Source organism: Branchiostoma floridae, chromosome 19 (assembly GCF_000003815.2).
Source record: "Branchiostoma floridae strain S238N-H82 chromosome 19, Bfl_VNyyK, whole genome shotgun sequence".
NCBI classification, from domain to species: Eukaryota; Metazoa; Chordata; class Leptocardii; order Amphioxiformes; family Branchiostomatidae; genus Branchiostoma; species Branchiostoma floridae.
The window spans coordinates 16,564,649-16,587,183 of record NC_049997.1 but is presented as its reverse complement, the minus strand read 5'-3'; the positions used below and the strand labels follow the sequence as shown (position 1 = coordinate 16,587,183).

At 41.5% G+C, this 22,535-nt stretch overlaps 3 protein-coding genes across 4 annotated transcripts in view; 2 read left to right on the top strand and 1 right to left on the bottom strand.

Moving 5' to 3' along the window:
- Positions 1–5,538, top strand: part of LOC118406774 (glutamate receptor ionotropic, NMDA 1-like) — a 30,430-nt gene extending 24,892 nt beyond the window's left edge. The window contains exons 18-20 of the mRNA XM_035807089.1: positions 1,442–1,655; positions 2,619–2,779; positions 3,628–5,538. Coding sequence (XP_035662982.1) covers positions 1,442–1,655; positions 2,619–2,779; positions 3,628–3,870 — 618 coding nt within the window. The 3' untranslated portion in view covers positions 3,871–5,538. The remainder of the gene's footprint in view (positions 1–1,441; positions 1,656–2,618; positions 2,780–3,627) is intronic.
- Positions 5,539–7,063: 1,525 nt separating this feature from the next.
- LOC118406353 (tetratricopeptide repeat protein 28-like) lies at positions 7,064–11,993 on the bottom strand. The gene is made up of 3 exons (XM_035806317.1): positions 11,907–11,993; positions 11,416–11,516; positions 7,064–11,011 (listed from the first exon to the last, which is right to left on the bottom strand). The coding sequence occupies exon 3, from the start codon at positions 10,878–10,880 to the stop codon at positions 7,170–7,172; it is 3,711 nt and encodes a 1,236-aa protein (XP_035662210.1). The 5' UTR covers positions 10,881–11,011; positions 11,416–11,516; positions 11,907–11,993; the 3' UTR covers positions 7,064–7,169.
- A 4,908-nt stretch (positions 11,994–16,901) lies between these two features.
- LOC118406839 (acetylcholine receptor subunit beta-type acr-3-like) lies at positions 16,902–22,524 on the top strand. 2 transcript variants are annotated; one of them, XM_035807193.1, is made up of 10 exons: positions 16,902–17,008; positions 17,499–17,630; positions 18,082–18,272; positions 18,619–18,718; positions 18,934–19,091; positions 19,454–19,609; positions 20,195–20,359; positions 20,673–20,720; positions 20,918–21,034; positions 21,549–22,524. In XM_035807193.1, the coding sequence occupies exons 3-10, from the start codon at positions 18,240–18,242 to the stop codon at positions 21,600–21,602; spliced, it is 831 nt and encodes a 276-aa protein (XP_035663086.1). In that variant the 5' UTR covers positions 16,902–17,008; positions 17,499–17,630; positions 18,082–18,239; the 3' UTR covers positions 21,603–22,524. The 2 variants fall into 2 exon arrangements, with proteins under 2 accessions (XP_035663086.1, XP_035663087.1); XM_035807194.1 differs by lacking the exons at positions 16,902–17,008; positions 17,499–17,630 and having other exon boundaries at positions 18,063–18,272.
- The last annotated feature ends 11 nt before the right edge of the window (positions 22,525–22,535 follow it).

Genomic DNA, 22,535 nt, shown 5'->3' with positions numbered 1-22,535 from the left:
TGTTTTCGACCAGAAATGTCATAATGGCACACATCGATATACGTCTGGGGTCAGTTTTGACCCCATACGGTGGTTTGAGGGTTAAGATGTGATTTTATGGTCTATTGTTCAGGTTTTGGGATAGGGATGCGGAAGGACAGCCCGTGGGGACAGGAGATCTCCCTATGTACAGAAATGTTTATTAAGATGTGATTTTATGGTCTACTGTTCAGGTTTTGGGGTAGGGATGCGGAAGGACAGGAGATCTCCCTATGTACAGAAATGTTTATTAAGATGTGATTTTATGATGTACTGTTCAGGTTTTGGGATAGGGATGCGGAAGGACAGCCCGTGGGGACAGGAGATCTCCCTATGTACAGAAATGTTTATTAAGATGTGATTTTATGATGTATGGTTCAGGTTTTGGGATTGGGATGCGGAAGGACAGCCCGTGGGGACAGGAGATCTCCCTATGTACAGAAATGTTTATTAAGATGTGATTTTATGACGTATTGTTCAGGTTTTGGGATAGGGATGCGGAAGGACAGGAGATCTCCCTATGTACAGACATGTTTATTAAGATGTGATTTTATGACGTACTGTTCAGGTTTTGGGATAGGGATGCGGAAGGACAGCCCGTGGGGACAGGAGATCTCCCTTATGATGTACAGAAATGTTTATTAAGATGTTATTTTATGATGTATTGTTCAGGTTTTGGGATCGGGATGCGGAAGGACAGGAGATCTCCCTATGTACAGACATGTTTATTAAGATGTGATTTTATGATGTACTGTTCAGGTTTTGGGATAGGGATGCGGAAGGACAGCCCGTGGGGACAGGAGATCTCCCTTATGATGTACAGAAATGTTTATTAAGATGTGATTTTATGGTCTACTGTTCAGGTTTTGGGATAGGGATGCGGAAGGACAGCCCGTGGGGCCAGGAGATCTCCCTATGTACAGAAATGTTTATTAAGATGTGATTTTATGATGTACTGTTCAGGTTTTGGGATAGGGATGCGGAAGGACAGTCCGTGGGGACAGGAGATCTCCCTATGTACAGAAATGTTTATTAAGATGTGATTTTATGACGTATTGTTCAGGTTTTGGGATCGGGATGCAGAAGGACAGTCCGTGGGGACAGGAGATCTCCCTATGTACAGAAATGTTTATTAAGATGTGATTTTATGACGTATTGTTCAGGTTTTGGGATCGGGATGCAGAAGGACAGTCCGTGGGGACAGGAGATCTCCCTATGTACAGAAATGTTTATTAAGATGTGATTTTATGACGTATTGTTCAGGTTTTGGGATCGGGATGCAGAAGGACAGTCCGTGGGGACAGGAGATCTCCCTATGTACAGAAATGTTTATTAAGATGTGATTTTATGATGTATTGTTCAGGTTTTGGGATTGGGATGCGGAAGGACAGCCCGTGGGGACAGGAGATCTCCCTATGTACAGAAATGTTTATTAAGATGTGATTTTATGACGTATTGTTCAGGTTTTGGGATTGGGATGCGGAAGGACAGTCCGTGGGGACAGGAGATCTCCCTACAGATCCTCAGCTTCCATGAGAGCGGCTTCATGGAGGAGCTGGACCGGGAGTGGGTCCGGTACGAGGACTGCCAGACCAGCAAGAACTCACCAGCAACACTGACGTTTGAAAACATGGCAGGTAAAGGCCTAGTCACATTCATTGTGCAATCATTGTTCACACTCAGTCCCATAGACGGTGGCCGTAGGGGCAGTAAGGCTGTTAAGACACAAGATCTTGCAAAATAAGGGCATTCTTTGGATACCCCGCAAAAAATACGTCAGAAGAAGAGAAAGTCCTGTGTCCTAGATATGAAAAATTGCAAAATTTCCATTTCAAATGTCAACAACCACATACTTGAAGTTTGTTCCAATGACTGTATGGAATCTTGTTTGATAACAGTACAACCCTGTGTGATGATAAAGTTGTCACCATGTCCAAATCACCCATCTCTAGCATTATCGTGTTACATCATCATCATCATGGTACAAGTATGACATAAGGTGTACAGTTTATGTTGTGTTTGACCTCTGTTTGTCTGACTAGATTCCTGTATTGAAATGAAACTTTTTTCTAAATATGTGAAATGATGCTGTCCATGGTACTGATATCTGAATAATTCTGCATCTTAGAAGTGAAGTCAGTGGAAAGCAATGAATCACCTGTACAGTAATCATGATTTTTTGTTGAAATGCTAAAATACAAAAGTTTTGTTATTTGTCCTAAGGAACACATTTAGTCAGTCTCTGTGGCGCAAGTAATAATGCAGCTTCACTGCTTGTCCCTCTAGATCGAATTTCATAGGCCTGAATTCGATCCAAGGATCAGCTCAGCTCGAACATGTGAAAAGGGATTGCATTTTTCCTTTTTGATTGCTCTGTGTACTACTACTAGGAAGCTTAGGGCATAATCTTCTTGTGTTAAATGCCTGGGCATAACAACCCAAAACATCTATAGAAAAAAAAAGTAGTGTGTTGACCCAGTGTGCTTGGTTGAAAACATGATGAGACCAATATGTAGCTGCAGAAGTATCTCTGAGATTCTATTGGATGTCCCTGTCTAGGGTTGTGGCTGCATTTTATCTTGTCTTCATTTTCCTCCCAGGTGTTTTCATGCTTGTTGCTGGAGGCATAGTGGCAGGAGTGTTCCTGATCTTTATTGAGATTGCCTACAAACGCCATCGCACCAGGAAGGAGAAGGAGACACAGCTAGCTAAGGCCGCTGTCGGCAAGTGGAAGAAATGTGCTGCCGACAAGAACATGAAGGTATGCATGACATATCCTTTTCAGAACATGTAATAATTTCATAATGCTAGACATATCCTTTTTTCTAACAGTGGAATGTTCGAGGAGAGTCCCACCTCACACTTACTGTAGATGCAGAAATTTTCGTGATGGTTTTGTGTTCGCGGTTTTTGCGTTACAAATATACTGGTAAGTTCAACTTAAAACCACTGCAAACATTTTCCCATGGCAGTAAGAGACTACTGTGCAGTGCATGGTACTATCCTGAGCTTAAAACCACTACAAACAGTCCTTTTCCCGATACCACGAAATTAAATCCCTGTAAACTTAAATACATTTACAGGTATTGAAAGAGAAGGGGTCCGTCCTAGTGTGTGCATTGTAAGTCCTATCATGGCTGCATTTGGGGCACATACTGTCATACTCTCGCCATTACTGACGCGTTTTTGACAACAATCCTTTCTAATAACCCTCACCAAGAATGCTTGTACCTTCACGAATAAAGTATGTCTTCAGTGTTTTCCTCTGTGCATGTGTTTGTTAACAGCATAATCCAAGATGCCTTGAATGGATTCCAATGATATTTGGTAGGGGTCTGGAAAACGAAGGTCAAGTTTGATAATGTGCCTAATAGCAGCTTTCTGAGAAACTGCAGCAGAATTTAAGTTTTGATGTCTTGTGTTCTGGACATACTGTGGCTGTAATTTTGAATTTATACATAGCTCTTGGAGCAGAAAATATGCACTGTTCGTTTTGCTCCCCTGATGTCTTTTTTTAAGCTTAATGGGCAGATTTTGTTTTAGAATTTTGACGAGAAAAAGATTCAAAAAGATGTTGACAGATATCATAATTTTGTTTGTTTCTTCCAGAAGCCAAGCAGAGGCTTCAGCCTCAGGAAGAGTAAGAAGAGCAAGGCCAATGACAACAAAGCACACAAGACCGTGAAGGCAGACAACATCGGCATCGAGGTTCAGGCTGCTGAGATGATGTCCCAGCAGAGCGGACCGCCCTCCATGATGACTGACCTCAGCACCAGTAGCTTCCGCCAGTCTAGTGTGGTCAGGAAGAACCCCATCTACCACAACTCCGACGTGGACGAAAACGTCGTCTAGCGCGCACTGCATCGGTGCAATCAAGTCTCTACTTATATCCCCTCTTCAGGATTATCATGAACTGTAAATGTGAGAAATTGGACTTATCCAAATTTTAGACTGAACTGCATTGGTTAGTCTTTGTTAAGGAGTCAAATTATGTTATGTAGATGGGACAGGAGAATCGTTGAACCCCATCTACCATAACTCCGACATGGACAAAAATGTCATCTAGCACAGCCTACATCGGTCAAGTCTCTACTTATATCCCCTCTTCAGAAACTGTAAATGTGAGAAATTGGACTTACCCAAATTTTAGACTGAACCTTACTACTAGTTAGTCTTTGTCAAGGAGTAAATCATGTTATGTAGATGGGACGGGAGCCAAAAGTTTATCACATCTCCTGTCTCTGTTGATGTAACCTCCACCAGACCTTTCTACAGGGGTATGGGAACCGTAGAATTTGGCCCCAAAAATCTGTAAATTTGCAAGATGAGTCGTGATCAGTTCACACTAAGGTTAGCATTCTGCCGCCAATCAAATCCGTTGGTAGCAAAACTCCCATAGCAAATTATTCTCCTTGTAATATCCAGTATAGTCAGTCCGGTAGAGATAAATATTGATGGACAGTTGTAAAACCCTGATGTATGTAGGTTGATAAGTCATTTGAAAGTCAAGTGTCCTAACAAAGTGGACATGGAAATGTCATCTACCACAACTCCTACATACATGTAGGTAAAACGGTTACCTAGCTGCCTATATATGATCAGTGAATCGAGTCAAGTGACTAGTAAACTGTATAATAAAGACAGTTTATGGTGTCCCCTGTCCCTGTTTTTAAAAAGTCCTGATGTATGAACTTTAAGTTAAAGTTATGGTATAAACTTTAAGGTTGAGGCTCCCTCAAGTAAATTAGAATAGGAGCAAAATTAAAGGCAAACTATGGCACATGTCAAAACAGAGCTTTATTCCAAATTCAGGCAAATTAGTCAAAGGCATATTAGGGTGCATGTCAACGCAGAGCTTCATTCAGATTCATCCAAATAAGAAACATGTTAGATAATCATAGTGCAATACTACTTTGTTGTTCTTATTTTCTATTCCCCATTCATAAAAAAGGTCAAAGAGCATTGGACTCTTTTTCCTCATACTTACTAACCCAGTGCCCATCCCCAAGTGTAGATAATAGGATAGGAGTATTGTCGCAGCAATTTCTATCTTAAATCAGTGAAAAAGTGTAGTGTTGGCTCCACGGTCACATAACATGGTTGTAGTCTGACCAAATCGCCCGACTGACCGCCCCCTCTCTAGAAGGGAGCCAAAGACCGTTAGCCCCTGGTAGCCAGATACTGTGTAACACAGGACAGCATTGTCTATATATAGACTGTATGTTCATATAGTAGAGTTGATTCATTCCTCAGCTAGCCAACATCTATTGTACCACAGTCATCCTTTAGTAAGACATCTGAAGTCACATATTTGCTACAGCATTAGTAGGTACCAGTCCGGTAATCACTGTAAAGATACCAGGGCGGTATGCACACTTTGTGTATTATTGCCCTTAAGCCTCTAGTCACTGAATAAGTTGTACACAACGAAACCAGTTTGGCAAAAGTTCTAAGCATAAGGGTCCAGATGTCTTACTAAAGGATGACTGCAGTGCAATAGATGTCAGTTAGCTGAGGAACGAGTCCGTATAGACCATATGTTTTTTCATAAAGTAATGTAACTGCTGTGTAGTTCACAGTACACCCCTGTACATCCGAACAGACAAAGATAAAAGATAACAGTATTCTAAGAAGTGATCACCATTGTTGTACTTAAAGATGCCAAGACACTGTGCTTTCACAAGTCAATGTCATACTATATATTACTGTTACGCAACTGTATAAAATGTAAGATATGCCACAGTATTCTATAAGATGTTGGAAAGATATTGTAATAGTCTTAGACGACATATATGAAGTGCAATATGATGTTTTTGTAAGTTTGTTTTGTAAGAAATGTTTTAGTGTAACATGTACTTGCGGTAGGACAGTGTAAGAGAATAGAAATTAAATCAATGTTAATAAGATGAAAAATGGCATATGATGAAAATGTTACTGATGATTTGAATATATGGCCCTGTTGAATTGTTAACTGTATAGCAACATATATTATCATCGTGGATAGCAACAAATGACAAAGAGACTGAAATGATTCAACTTAGTAATGAAAAGTGACCAAAAGTGTAACTGTAATCATGCCTTGTAGAATTGTCAGTCACTATGTATTAGACTAACAAGACAGCAATTGGTACATCTACATAACATGTGATATAAAAAAAATGAACTCCAACAAATAGGTACCAATACATAAGCCACCTCACAGTTTAGGGGATTGAGGGTAAGGTCATAGGTGGATGCCCCTGAGACGAAAACAATATCTGCAAATCTAGCCAAAGGACTTTTTACAAGCAAGGTCATTAAACTTTGACCTTAGACCTCAACGCATTAAACTACTCATGCGCACTTGAAGCTTTGAGGTGGCTTATTAGAGTAAGACAGGATGACGTCAAAGCCTAGGAATGTCATAACATGTAAACGCTACTGGAGTTAGAAATGTAAGAAGTACAAGTAGTCTAACGTACATTCAGTAGCATTCTTAAGATCTAGATATATCTGTTACAATTGTACGTAACGTGAAATATGGACAATAACAGATGTGTTATGACTGTTGTGTTGTATCTTAATATCTGTACTTATATTGCAACTCCCTGAACACAATTGTCATAAAACTTTACTAGAAGATAGTAAATATTTCAAATGCTGGTGTAAAATGTACCTGTTTTTTCTGTGTCTGTTTATTTACGGATATCTAAATAGCATTATCTGATACCAATTGCTATAAATGAATTAACTCTCTTTTCAAGATAGCTTAACTGACCAGTTTTCCATTGTTAATCCATAACTTTGCTCTATACTTATTCAAACGGTCTCCTACGCAGGGACATCCAACAGCGAAACCGCCTTTCACCCTGCTTTCTCAACCGTCACTCTTAGTTCCTGACCGCCCTGCTTATAGATATTAACGCAATATCAATGAGCTTACTCTTATATATTCGAGACCCCTTTTGAAAACTGAAAGGCCTCTTATTGGCTGACAGTCGGTTTGAGGGGACGTCCACAGGAGCTAAGAGTGACGGTTGAGAAAGCAGGGTTCATGCAGACAGGCGGTTTCGCTGTTGGATGTTCCTGCGTAGGAGGATGAAACCGTCCAGTTCACTCTATATTGATACAATTTGGTAACCTGGCAATTGAATCTCTGCGTGTGTCTTTTCCTATATATTAACAGTTCCCAGAAGTATCAACAGCTCCTCGTAATATCTACTTGCTTTCCTTTGATCACCAAGTTTACTCCAACACGATGCAAGACAACGTAAGGCTTTAATAATGTCTGGATGTGCCTTGTTTTCACCATGGACAGTTTTTAGCATCCTCAGTGACTGTTCGTAGAAGCTTATTGCTTTCGTCTCATCCCCGAGTTTACTATAAGATAACCCTAAGTTGTTGAGTGACGTGGCAATGTCTGGATGTGCCGTGTTGTGACCATACATAGTTTTTCTCATCTCTAGTGACTGTTCGTAGTAGCTAACGGCTTTCCTCTGATCATTGCATTTCCACCAACAGACTCCCAAATTCCTAAGTGACGACGCAATGTCCAGATGTGCGGTGTTGTCTCCATAGATAGTTCGTAACATCATTAGTGACTGTTCCAAGTAGCTTATTGCTTTCTTAGGATGGCCAAGTATCCGCCAAGATGATCCGGTGTTATAAAGTAATGTGGCAATGTCTGGATGGGCTATGTTTTCTCCGTGGATAGCTCTCTGCATCTTAAGTGATTGTTCGAAATAGATAATTGCTTTTTGGTGATCACCGAGTTTATTCCAACATGATCCAAGGTTGTTGAGTGATCTGGCAATCTTAGGATGCGCTGTGTTGTCTCCATAAATAGCTTTTCCTATTTGTAGTGACTGTTCGTGGTGCCTAATTGCTTTTTTCTGATCACCTAGTTTCTTCCAAGATGCTCCCAAATTGTTCAAAGACTCAGCAGTATCAGGATGCATGTCCCCGTAGGCAAACTTCCTCATCGTAAGTGATTGTTCGTAGTAGCTAACTGCCTTCTTGTCGTCGCCAAGTTCACTCCAAGACATACCTATATTGTTGAGCGCGCCGGCAATGTTAGGATGTGCCGCGTGGTCTTCGTGGATAATTCTTAACATAGTTAACGCACGTTCGTGATAGTATATTGCTTTCCTCTGGTCTCCAAGTTGACGACAGCATAATCCTAAGTTGGTAAGTAACGCGGCAACATCAGGATGTGCCGTGTTGTCTCCATAGATAATCTTTGTCATCTTTAATGACTGCTCAAAGCATTTGATAGCTTTGTTTTGATCACCGAGTCTACTGTAAGATGCTCCCAGATTTCGAAGTGATGCGGCAATACTTGGATGTGCAGTTTCGTCGCTGTAGATAGATTTTTCCATTGTTAATGACTGATGATAGTACTCAATTGCTTTTCTTTCTTCACCGAGTTTACTCCAACATGAGCCCAGTCCGTGAAGTGACCTGGCAATGTTTGGATGTACGGTGATTTCGCCATAGATAGATTTCACCATCGCAACCGACTGTTCGAAGTAGTTGATTGCTTTCTTTTCATCACCAAGACTACTCCAAGAATATCCCAAGTTGATAAGCGACACTGCAATGCTTGGATGTACCTTGTTGTCACCGTAGATGGTCTTCTCCATCGCAAGGGACTGCTCGTAGTAACTGATTGCTTTCTTGTCATCGCCGAGTTCATGCCAACACAATCCAAGGCCACCAAGTGTCACAAAAATATACGGATGTGTCGTCTTGTCTCCATAGATGGTTTTCCCTACCGTTAGTGCCTGTTGGTGGAAGCGTATTGCCTTGTTTTGGTCGCCGAGTTTACTCCAAGACAGGCCAAGGCTACAAAGCGCCCCGATAATGCCCGGATGTGCGGTGTTGTCTCCGTAGATAGTTTTCCTCATTGTGATTGACTGTTCGCAGTAGCTAATTGCTTTCGTCTGATCACCAAGTTCTCCCCAACACTCTCCCAAACCAAGCAGTGAAGCGGCAATGTCCGGATGTGCGGTGTTGTCTCCATAGATGTTTCTCATTATTGTTACTGCTTTTTCGTAGAAGTTTATTGCTTTATTCTGGTCACCGAGTTTGCTCCAGGAATATCCAAGGAAACAAAGTGTCTTTGTAATGTTTGGATGTGCTGCGCAGTCCCCATACAACATTTCAGTCATAGTTAGCGATTGTTGGAAGTAACCAATGGCTTTCTTCTGATCGCCGAGTCTACTGAAAGAGGTTCCTATGTTGAGTAGTGACAATACAATATCCGGATGTGCTGTCTTCTCTCCATAGATATTCCTACGGATCATCAGTGATTGTTCAAAATAGGTTCTTCCCTTTGCAATATCATCATGAGATGCCCAATATGTCCCTAATTCTTCAAGTATTTCTGACCGTTTGACCTCACTTTCTGCTTCTCTTAATGCTGCCTCCCAGTATTGCAAGCTTTTATCTGACAAGAGTAGGTTTCCAGCTATCCGTCCCATACATTCATTTGAGTCATCATAGATGGCTGTTTTGAATATCTTTATTGGTTCCAGCGGCAAAGTCTTGTTGATGATATCTGGCATACACCTTTTCAGGGGTATAGCCCTGCAGTAGTACCTGAAGAGGACTTTATTGTCCGGAATGTGGAATACAGACCTCAAGGTGTTGTAAGATATCATTCGCACTTTTGGTTGATATTCAATTTCGGTGAGAGGTGACAGAGTGTCGTTTTGCCCTCCATTGACAATGTATGTTCTCAGTCGAAGCTCTGCCGAGATGCTGGTCAGTATTGTAAGATGGGTAGCGTTCTGTTCTTCGACCAAGTCCGTTTCCTTAAATTTGTCGATTACATCCCATGTGCTGGCAGTGGCAAATTGACAGCAGAGGGCTAGTAGTTCTATGGCTATTCCTGGGAAACGATAGATGTCTTTCTTCACATTGAGCAGTTGCCCAGTGGGTTCAAGGTTTGAAAGATGGTCCTTGTCGTCCCACAAGGTAACAATAGCGGACAAACGGGACATTAAACGAGAAATAGGCGAATCTGTGATGATTTCGCCCAGTTTCTCCATGTACTCACTTATCAGGGTTTCTTCTCCTGCTAGGAAAGAAACCCGCCTGAGGATGTCTGACAGATGGTAACCTTCTGACATGCTAATGTTATGCCGCTGAAACTTTGCCAGATTGACTGGTGTCTGGATAAGGCTTACGGGGGGCTTCGTTTTAGTCTTGTCTCTTCCAAACGGAGTCTTACTGGCCCATGGCATAAATCCATCGAAGGCGAATCCACGAGGCGTGACGGAGTCGAAGAACCAGTCTTTCTCTGGGTCTTCTGATTGGAAATCATTCAGTGACGGGATAGCCATGGCTGGAAGGATGGTCTCTCCCAGGTTGATGACTTTCAGGTGTAGGTAGTGTGTGAGGTTGATGAAGTACTCCCGCGTGTCATCGTTGTCTCTTCCATCTTCAATCAGAATGGCGAACTCCAGGTCAGAGTAGGGTGTAACCAGTTCTGTTGCCTGTGAGCCCAATCCGATGAAAGCATACTTACATGGAGGAGGGCCAAGAACCTCTACGCTTTCTCTGACAAGGTCCTGGATAAACATTTGTCTGTCCTTGGCGATGCTCTTGAATAGAGCTTTAACTGCTTCAGCTCGCTCGGCCTCGACTGTTCGCATCTTTGGGTCGTCCTCGTTATATTGGTACGGATTGTGTTTCTGATCAATTGCTTCTAACTGGGACTTGACGCGAGTACGCATGCTCTCAAATCGCTCTTTATGACGTAGGTCCCCATCAGATGATACCAGCTTGCTGTCCACATTTGCTATGTGCATGAGAAACAATTGCTCTGTTTCCTGCAGGCATCTCATCATTTTGTCTCTATTTTCGTCTGTTCTGGCCATGGCTGCGTTGTACAGGGCAGCTGCCTGTGTGAAGTTCCTACCTTCTTTTGTCCTTTTACCTCGCTTGACGTATACGTTGCCTATTCTATAAAGGCACTCTGCCTCTTTTGGTCGATCAGGTATGTTAAAATCTGCAAAAGGCATATAAAAAAATGAACGTGACGAACGTCAATGAAATATGGATAAATTAAATAGATTTTATTACAATTATAAAATTAGTTACGAACGTAGCTGATTTATTCTTTATAAGTTACTATTACATAGAATATGTAACTGATGTAAAGTTAGACATGGGCGCGGTACCGACTTCCGACGAACTTTGACCTAGTACTGACGTCACGAATGCAAAAGATCACGTGTCTACAGCAGCCGGGTCAGATAGCTGAAGAAGACCAAGAGATTCGATCGAAGTTTCCGGTGAGTAGAATATCTTGAGTTGGAGAGCAGTTTATTTTCCTAAATAGGGTTAGATACTGCACGGCAATGGGTATAGTTTGCTTGGAGAATCTACATTTGTTTTTTTTTTAAAGCATACCGTGAATGAGTTTCAGAGCGGACGCAAACTTCTGTTCTGCCAAGTCCAGGTTCCCTTCTGTCAGTGCATGATCGCCTTCAGTCAGGTCCTTGTCGCAAGTCCTGCAGTGGATTAATTCATTTGAAAGTAGATATATAAATGAATCGACATCAATATATCAAATGATAATGAATATATAGGTTTAAGTTACATGTCTCCGGATATTTTCCGGAATTAAACTCCAGAGATATCTGGGGTCTGTTTGAAATTGTAGGGTTATTAAATTTTGTCTTCTCTTTTTCGACATACTTTCAGTCTTTGAATGCTACTGTACCACTTGATATTTCACATATAATACGTATGGACCGCATTCCTTCTGTGGCTGTGCATTAAAAAAATTGTCTAAAAGGCAATCATATGTGTTTACACGTTCCTTTTTTCTTTTCTTTGAACATAATTTTTTTTAATCACATATTTGATATTCAATATGCTGCATTGTACAATTCGCATACCTGTAATCCGGTGCCACATGTCCTGTTGTTTGGCTTTCTATGTACGCACTGGGCGACCTGTATAATGGTTAAAGATACAACTAGCTGGTAATTTCACCACTCAAGTACTCATCCATACATAAATCCTGAATGGCGTAAATTGTAAATAAATACTAATCATCCAAGACTTCAAGAGTCATGCTGTTAACAAACAAACAAACAAATAGACTCAAACTCTTATTTGCCAAGGTCAAAGTATGGCTGTCGCTACAAAGGTATGTACAATAGCAGTTACAAGGGTAATAGGAACGGAAAACTTCGTATTCATTCTAGTAGCATTTCAGCAACAGCACAACAACGCAAGTTTTCATTTTCCACCAGTAAGATCTGACTGGTCTTAAACCCCTTTATTTGTTGATTGCCAGGAGGCAGCCGAATTTAAAAGTCGCCAGAGACTCGTGTGTATTGTTCCCATGAGAATCTGCACACAAAATTGGACTACCAAATTGGACAGAGCCCCGGTGACCTGCGAACATCAGTTGATCTCTAAGCATCGTGCGATGATTGAGAGACTATACACCATATAGTAGTACACCATTTAGAGCTTGCAAACACTTCGTCCAACTGATTTTCATGCTGTGTGATTGACATTCCCACTAAGCAAATACTCCACTGTTGATCAATCTCCAAGCAGATCCTACAATGGCATAAGACAGTATCAAAGCAGGCCAAGGAGTATAGCCGGCCAAAGCGATTCATGCGGGTAGTCGGCTATACTCCTTGGCCAGCTTTAAAACTATCCTAGGGCACCGTAGGATCTGCTTGTAGACTACTGTTAGTCGCTATTCACATTTGTACTCACATGAACCTTGAACCCGTTACGTCATCGATGACGTCAACGTCCGTGGTCGCCGGGGTGTCATATGACAGACGACCTCTGTACTTTATATCCGTCAACAATATAAATCACACATGATAAACAGGGGGTATATAAACATGCATTCTTGGCAATTGACAATATCAATTTACAAAGATTCAACATAGATTTTACGAAAGCTTTTGCAACAATCCAACTTTTCGTTTTCTTTAACATGCGATTCACATCGTTTATGCTTTTCAAATGACATGACAAGAAAAGTTGAATACCTTATTTCCAGTCCTTCTGGTAGATTGCCTGATTTTTGCCGTGTACAGCAAGCGATGAATGAGTGTCACTTGCCCTGTACCCCTTCACACCGTGATAGCGCTGTGTTGTACATGGCGGTAGCTTTGGTCAAATACATAGTGTCTCCTGTCTTTCTTCCTGTGTTCAAATACACGTCTCCGATACTCTTGACCGCTTCCACCTCCAACATGCTGTCCCTGTTAACGATGCCTTCTATCATTAACTTTGTGAATTCAAACAGTACAGAGTCTTTGTTAGATAAAGACAAGCTACGGTCAAGATTCAAGAACTTCTCCACGACCTTCGGAAGTGATGGTATTTTCTTGTTGCTGGAGCTTATGGAAGCTCTTGGTACCTTCCCTATCAACTTCTCGGCATACCGGTAACGATATGTGATTCTATCTCCAACATAGGCGTCCTCACATCGTATCAGTGCAGTTCTATACAGCATCATGGCTCTGTCAAACTTCTCTAGGTCCTTGTAGAGTCTTCCCTTTTCCAAGTTCACATCTCCCAGGCTTTTGAGCACCTCCACTTCCACATACCTGTCCATGTCCGCCATGGCGTCCAATAGAGCACGGATGTAGTCTGTCTCGGTACGCACTAGTCCGAGTCGCGTGGCTTTAGCGTCCACCTCGCGAAGTGTCTCACAAACCGTCAACATTTTGAAAATACCTAACGATTTTAGAAGACATGTCTTAGAATTCGATTATACCCAGAGACCTTAGCAAAACATTGCGTTCTATAAACAACATGTCTAGTTGTTGCCATACTCGTTGTCGGATATGCATACCGGTTTTGTAGAACTTGCATAGTTTTTGCGATTGCCGTATCTCATTTGTTTCAATATCACACACTGTAGTATCACCCACCAATAATGTCTGCTCTATGTGATTTTGCTAAACAAGATACTACCGAGTCATAAGAACTTATTTTGAGCACAATAGCTAAAACACATGCATGTAACAACGTACCTGCAGTCTCAGTAATTCAGAAAAGCTCAAGTTGTGTAGTTTGTTCACACTGCTCCAGTGTAAGAGACGGAACGAACCTACAACACAACATGGCAGGCACTGTGGCGGCTTGCCACCAAACAAACAGGAAAACTGGTTTAGCAGACTATGCACTGTGACCTTTAAACCGAAATGTTTGGCATCCTGGGCAATAGGGCCAAGCACGCCCTCAAAAACTTCAAAACAATGGCTGTGGCTGACACCCGTTTTCGAGTGGACCCGTCCGGACTCCGATCCAAGAGCAATATGTTCACACACGTCATGGATTTACACACCAGAAAACGCGACTTGCCAACCACTCTCTCTTCCGAACACCGATTTGGACATGGTTTCAAGGTTACTCATTCCACAAGTGGAGTCCGGGAGAATTGTACTTGAGTGTCTAAAATTTCTGTTCAGGGCACGGTCATAAAGGTCGTACGGTCGTCGTACGATTGCTAACTTTAGGTATTTGGGGGGGACAGCATGCAAGTTTCCTAATACCCCCGGGGCCCATCACATTATATACGATCTTCGGACGTACTTCGCGATCGCGAGAAGGTCGGCTGATTTTAATATCTTACGATGGTCTTGCGTATTTTTCGCCTAAAAACTGCCCCCTCACATATAAGCGAGGCTCGTGCGATCGACGGTGAATAAATCTATGATAATGAACCTCCCATGACCTCTTGCACGCGAACAAGGTCACACAAAACGTTCCTCAAAAAAGGCAAGAGATCAATAAATGTTGCTTATTTTGTTGTCGGAATCTTTTTAACCAATTAATGGAATGCGCGGGCATAATAGAAATCACTCAAGGAAGGAAAGTGTGTCACAAAACCAGCCTACATACTACCACAGAAGCCACAATGTTAGAATTACCCTCACATTCCCTGAAATTAAATATTTGTAAACAAATGGAAGTCGGGCGAACGTCGCACGACCTAACAAAGACTCCGCTCAGTCAGACTTCGGCGGAGTGTACTCCAAGTCGAGCTCCAAAAACACCCGTGTAAACCTAGCCCATGGCCATGCGTATCGCAAGCTATCTAAGACCTCAGGGCACAACGTGCGTGAAACAATTTTAACGTATTTACGACACACCCATGGCACTGGTTGAACTACTTTCAGAGCTAGAGTCATAACATGGCGGACTCTGACAATCAGGTTAGTACAATTGTTTTAGGCTCCTCTCATTGACATAAGGTTACAAAAAATCATTGAATAGGTTTTTAGTGTGAAAAGGACGTCCTCCAGAAACTTTTTAATGGAAGAAAACCCGAAGATTCCTGAGTACAGGAAGACTAACGAGAAAAAAGTCTTAGAGAAAGTTAACTTTATACATAAACATATAAGTAATAAGTTAAAGTAGTGGGGACTGAATATAGTCTAAGATTCAGGTTTTCCTCACAAGCTTTCGTTTTCATCTGTTTACGAAATTTCGTTTGGTGCCTGAGAACCAAGAAACCGAATTGGTGTGGCCTTAACAAATTAGAACTAAGGTTCAAGACTGGAGTGTTCTGTTCAAGAGGGGCAAATTGAATTATTCTCTTTGATATTGCGGGGGGTGGGGGGCATATCCATAGAAGGCATGGCTACGTAGTTTTATTTGCTAGGCTCACAGATGCTTTAAGGTAAATGTTTCAACAGGTCAAGATAGATACAAGAATGGAAGGAAACATTGACACTGAGAAGTGGATATGTTGGCCCCAGAACTGAGTGCTCCATGCATATATTAGTCAAATATTGCCCTCAGGCTCTGTAGCCATGTTTTTTTAATAATAAACTTTGTCAAGAGGGTGATGGTTTCGGTGAGTTTATCTGTGTGTCTGTCAACAGCATAACTCGAAAAACCATGGAGGGATCCTCGTCATATTTGGTAGGTGGGTACGGGTTTGGAAAAAAGAAGGTCAAGTTTGATAATGGGCTCCCTAGCGACCTAAAGTACTGTAGCATTTCTTTCGGTTTTAGTATCTCGTGTTCTGGAAATTTTGTGTTTTGATGATAGATAATAAGCTCTTGGGACAGAGAGTGAGTTCTGTGAGTTTGGGACCATGGAGACTTTTTTTTTAGTTTGCAGGGGCCGATTTTGTTTCAAACTCTGGGCGAGAATACGTAAACTTTGTGTTAACATATTTTAATAATTCTTGATATGTAGGTAGTCTATATGATGACAAACATTTTTTAGGGGTTGTTTATGTAAATCAATACCTAATTGGCATAATTCATGAGGAAAGTTAATAAATACACTGGATGCTATGATAGGACTCTTTATCCCCCCGTCACATGTAGCGAAAATCGAACGGACGATGAGTCTGCGAGCTCTAAATTAGGAGGCATGACACTGACGGGAAGGGGGGAAGTCTGCCATTTCTTCGTCGCCATCAGGGTCATCCTCCTGCTGGTAATTTAGAGCTCGCAGTCCGATCGATTTTCGCTACATGTGACGGGGGTATAAACATACAATGTCACGTAGCTGAGAAAAAAAGAGGAATGTTGATAGATATCAAATATGCAAACGAAGACCTCATTTGCATAATTGATGTTGATAAGAAAATGCCTTCTTTGCCAAGACTTTCATACTGTGATCAACTTGTGTTATATGGGCAGAGATGATAATCAACTGAGAAAATTATGCAAATAAGGACTTGTTTGCATGATAATTTGTCAGAAATATGTATAGTACTTCATTCGAAAGGATTAATATCTTATGGCGAAGATGCAAGGTCCCATAACTCGAGTTCCATATACTTTAACTTTCAATACAAAGTCAGTCAGGAGATTACAATGCCGAATATAAAGGGAAATACTATTGATATTTCTTCCGAATAATAAAGATTTTTTTTCCTATGATGTTCCAGGGTCTTGAAGTCAAACTGGATGTTATAGTTGCGGAGGTGAAGCATATCAACAGTTATCTGGAGAGCAGCAGCGGCCAGAAATGGTTTAGCAGGAAACCAGAAAAGGTGAAATAGTAGCTTGATTTATATAAGCGCTTCTAAGTTGACCCTGAGCCGACTAAGTACTGCAACAACGACTCCTAGCTGCAGTGTGAAGTAGCTGCAGTTAGCATTGCCCTCAGGAAGGTGACAGACCGTCACTGGAACCAAGGACGTCCTTGCTGGAACGCACACGTACGCAAGAATTAACAATTTTTGTGCACGCCGCACCGTACGCTGTTTATTCGAAACTTGCAGTTCGGGCGCTGATTGGTCCGCGACAAATCAGGCAAGCTCATTAATATTCATAAGCAAGGAGCAACTAGTACCGACTTTCTGAGGCTGAAAAGGCAGGGGTGATATCGTAAGGCGTTGCCGCGATAGTCAACCCTGTGTGGGAGGGTGCTGGAACATTGGCTGGGTAATTCTTAAAACTGATTGTGTCGAAGAACTTTGTGCATTCTTTCCACATAACGTTATTTACAAAGAAAGATACTAATGTTCCCTACCCCTCCAGGTCCGTGTGCTGATTACTCCCACCCTGTTCTCACTGAGGGATGTGGACACCGTTAAACAGGAGTTCTCCGCAGAACTCTGGTTTGAGATCTTCTACAAGGATCCAAATCTCAAAGGGATCAAAAATAGAGATGTAAGGGAGATAAGTAAAATAAACAAGATTTTGTACACGTGACGTCAGCAATGGGTCAAAGGTTATTGAAAGTCGATATCGCCCCCTGACCCAGTGAAGTTTGTTATATGGTAGCTAATTTAATTAAAGAAGTTTATTTGCAAGTTCGTGCCCGAGGGCTAATTGCAAATGCATGGTATAAACATAGATATACAAGTGACAATGAACAGTTATAAACAATATTCTACTCTAATATTAGTGTTGCCTATTTCTAAACAGGTCGGGTTTGATTTCTTTTTTGGAAGCAGAGGGAGACGAAAAGCCTCACCTTTTAACAATATCCTTACTCCCGGGATCAAAACCCGCCCGACCTCGGGCCGTCAGACCACAAACCCAGCACGCAACAGATTACGCCAAAAGGCTTAGAGCAGTGCTTGAACCTCATTTATACAACTGTATTCTACGTTTTCAGGAAGTAGACTGGGACAATCAGTGGGACCCACGGATCGAGCTGAGGAACACAGTGACCGTTGAGAAGAACGTGACACTACGGAACCTGATTGAGGTTGTTTTGTCGAAGTTTCCATCGTGCACGAGTTCAGGAAGGTTAAGGCAACCTTCAAGGCTGACATGAAACTCACCGACTTCCCTGTCGACCACCAAGTATGTATTCCAATATACTATTTATTTCACAGTTCCGAGTGTGTGCAGTCACAATACAGTGAACCACGGCGTAACCCCATATCCCAATGTCTTCTCACACGGCAGCAAAATCGATCGGCGGACCGATATTCTTCCGCGTGATTTTTAGGGATCGGACGAGCCCTGTGCATCGACTCATATGGTAGAATGTCCGATGAAAAATACGCCCAACTCTCTGTCTATTCTGAAATCTTTTCGACCTCTTGGTCCTAAGAAAGGTCGCTGAACACTGGACCAAGTTTTAACCTCCTTGACTGGACTAAGCACGATACACTTCAATCTTTCATGTTATGATTTATTCGTCCAGAAACTGACTATCCAACTGATGTCAGGCTGGCCACTCAGGAAGGTGGAGCTGAGAAAGAACTACGGGTCCATCGACAACATTAGTGATGACGACTTTGCAGGTAACAGTCGTAGAACACAATGCTAGAATACAAGGATTAGCAGCTTGTACTGTCTCTGATCCCACAACACGATACAACATGGTGTCAGAAGTAGGATTCGAAGCCACGCCTCCATTCGGGCGTTAGTTAGGTAACATATACAGAATGTTATTGATCTCTTCTACGTCATTACAAGAAAAGGAAACGTGATCATAATTACATAATCTTTACCTCAGATGCCGATCAGTGGAAGGTGAATGAGTACCTTGAGTGCACGCACGACACCAAACGTAACGGGCAATCCAAAACCTTCGGCGAGTACCCGTTGTACAACATCACGGCGCATGTGCAGAGGAAGACGATATTTTACATGTGGAACACCGTACTCATCTTGGTAAGTGTAGTACCGTCTACGCTGTCCCATTGTCATGTTTGAGGACCAAGATAGCTTCCAGTACCCATTTGCTTTTGACAGGTTCGCCCGTTGTGAGAGACGGCCTGCCTCTGTGCTTGCGTCAGTGCTTGATATCATTAATTACCAGCCAATGACGTTGCTTCCTACGGTCAAGAGACAGCGTGATTGGCTGGTAACTTTCTCAACAACAGCAGGAGGGGGTTGGTGGTGGGGGTTCATTGTCAGACAGCACCAGCTTCCATTTGCATATCACAAAGCAGTATGTCTGTATGGTAAGAGGACAGCGTCTGCCACCTCTGAATGCATTTTTGTTTTTCATAATTTTTGTTTTTACTTCACAGTTCGTCATCATGGGCCTCTCCTTCACTGTGTTCTCCATCCCAGCAGAAGAGCACAAAGACCGTCTCGGCATCACCTTTACTCTCCTGGTCACGACAGTGGCCTTCAAGTTGGTTGTATCTCAGTATCTACCTACCGTCTCCTACTTGACTCTACTGGTGAGTAAAAGAGTAAAACTCTTCTAAGTCTCATTGATGTATTACCCCGAGTGGTTACCCTAAAAGAGTACCGAAGTAAAAAGTAAACATCCCAAAATTCATAACGATCCATCAGCTTGTTCGAATTCTGAAGTTATTCTCCTCTAAACTTTCATGATGCAAAATCGGTCCCTGCAGTTCCAAAAAGTCGCTAGGGGGCCAAATGTATAGCACTCTCTCTACAAACCACTTCTTAAAAAATACGACAACATGTCCAAAACACGACATATCAAAACAGAACTTTCAGTGCAGTACCTTAGAAAGTCGCTATTATTGAACTTGACTTTCATTTTCTGACCCCTTCTAGCCCAAATGTTAGATACGGACACACAAAATGACAAACACACCCAAAACCAAACCATCTTCCAGGTAATTAGCAGATAAGGTTTGGACAGCACTAATTAATTAATCGGACGCACACAGTCAAATTTATCAGATAGCCAACCGCAATTTAATTAGACTATGACATCTTTTATGTATATAATTTTTGTTTCCAAATTATCTTTAACTATTAAGATATACTTAAAACAGTGTTCATTTTTTCAGGACAAGTATGTGCTGGGGTGTATTATCTTCCAGTGCAGCGTGGCAGTGGAAAACACTTTGGCCTCAGTCTTCGGGGCCTTGCTCTTTGACAGGGTCTGTGGCTCCATTTTGGGGGTTGTGTTTGTCTTGGCACACTTGATCTTTGGGAGAATGATTTGGTTGAAGGTATGTTCAGAGACAGATGAAAAACGTTACATTTGCAAATAAAAAGAATTGGATGGTGGCGGTCCTATCAATGCTTGACGTAAAGATGGGTGCAAACTTTGGTTGATGATAAAAAATTGATTTGTTGCAAAATGGTTACCTTTCCTGATTCCCTCTAATATTTCACATGTAATTTCCCTCTGTCTATCAAATGTTACGTCCTATGCTTTCTCCTAACGTGAAGAATTTAATAATGATTTGGCGGAGGGGGAAGTGAATGTCATATGAAAGGACTGTTGACTCATGTACGTGTACACTTCCCTTACTCTACTAGAGGAACAAGAACGACAGCGAGTTGCAAAAGATAGAAGAGAAGTTCAAGGTAAAAACTTAAATAATGCTATTTTCACATCGTTAAATAATGAAAAGTTTTAAAAAGTTTAGGAACAAAAAAGTTTCATTATATTATTTCTTTATAACTCTTGAAAATTATGTGAATGTCTAAGCCTCACTCGAACCTAAGGCGTTAAAGCTCCAACTTAGAGTCCACAGTGATTCTCGTTTCTTACGTACCAACAGGGCCTGAAGGAAAAAATCGACAAAGCCTATAAGGAGCATGACAAGAACAGTAAGAAACCAGGGACCACCAGGTCCAACCTGATCATCAAGGGATTCGCTGATGATGAGGTTCAAGAGGTAAGTCTCCTTTGCCACAAACATACATGCAGACGCACACGCACACGCACACAGACACACTCATACATGAGCACAAATACACACACATCAACAAGACACACAAACAAGCACACACACACACACACACTCGTATACATGTATGCACTTGCACACATTAACACACATCAACACGACACACGCGCACACACACACGCACACACACCACAAGTGCATGTACATGCACATGCACTAAACATACACATACCCATATTACATAGATACTTACAGATAATACACATACAAGCACACTCACAGACACATCATCTAACACACGCAGACCAGAAACACACAGACTTCTCCTCCTAGCATTTGGATCAATTAGAATTGTATCTTTTGAAAAAGCAATTTCATTTTTTTAACCAAATAACCTATAAGTTGACAACTTTTTATATACAATTCTAGTCTTAAATTGCTCATTTCAAGTGTCATAGGAAATAATTGCTGTTGTTGTTTTTTCCTTTCTTTCCCACAAAAGTTTGAGCAAAACAACGAATCAAATTCTGAAGCAGCTCCCCTGAAGAACGTTTAAGACCTTCACGACAACCATGATGGAGGATAGGGAGGCAACAACTTGAATGTGCTCTGTTGGGTGAAACGTACTAGACCTGTATATTTGCCTACACTTTTTCTTCCTTTAAAGTTGATTCTAAAATGCATGTTTTAGAAAACCCATAAATGTTGGTACTGTCAACTGGTGGTAATTGGCATGTGAATAAGGTAACGTGATAGTGAATGTTTGAAGCAAAACTTTGTGTATGCAACTCTTGAATAGATAATTAAGAATACTATGTAATGTATAAGTGAGGTGGTGGTTTACATTTTTGTACATGAATAATAGAAAAATGAATGATTATATCATAAATGTATACACAAACACACACACATATATATAAGGGTACAGAGAAGAGTGTATATTTGTGCACACGTGTATGCTTATTAGATAAGTAATACTTAATATCATCATATTATGTGATCAGGAAATGTTGAATTTTGGTGCCATTTCCACTTAACATCAATCAATGCACATTTTTAGTTTAGTTTAGTCATGGGAGTGAAGGAGGCAGTGTACATTAGAGCCCACCCTCAACAGAGACGGGGGGCGACATAGACTTTCTGATACTTATACCCCCCTCCAGCAAAAGTGGTGTGTTCCTGACGTCACTGCTGGGATAGAAGGGTCATTCTGTGAACAAGGGAAGACTGACCAAAAATTTAGAGGGCTTTAGTCCCTATGCTGTAGTGTTGGAAGTAAAGTGTTAGCATTTTTCTATATCGGTTTAGTATTTTCGTTTGATACAGGTGTTCTGTATAGAGCTCTATAGTACAATTCCAATTCATTCATTCATTCATTGCCATTCAAAATTCGAACAACTGTTCTTGAATCAAACTGGCAGACTGCCGGTTCTTTTACTTGAATTGGTGAATAAAGTTTTTGACGGGATGTGCATTAACATCAGGTCTT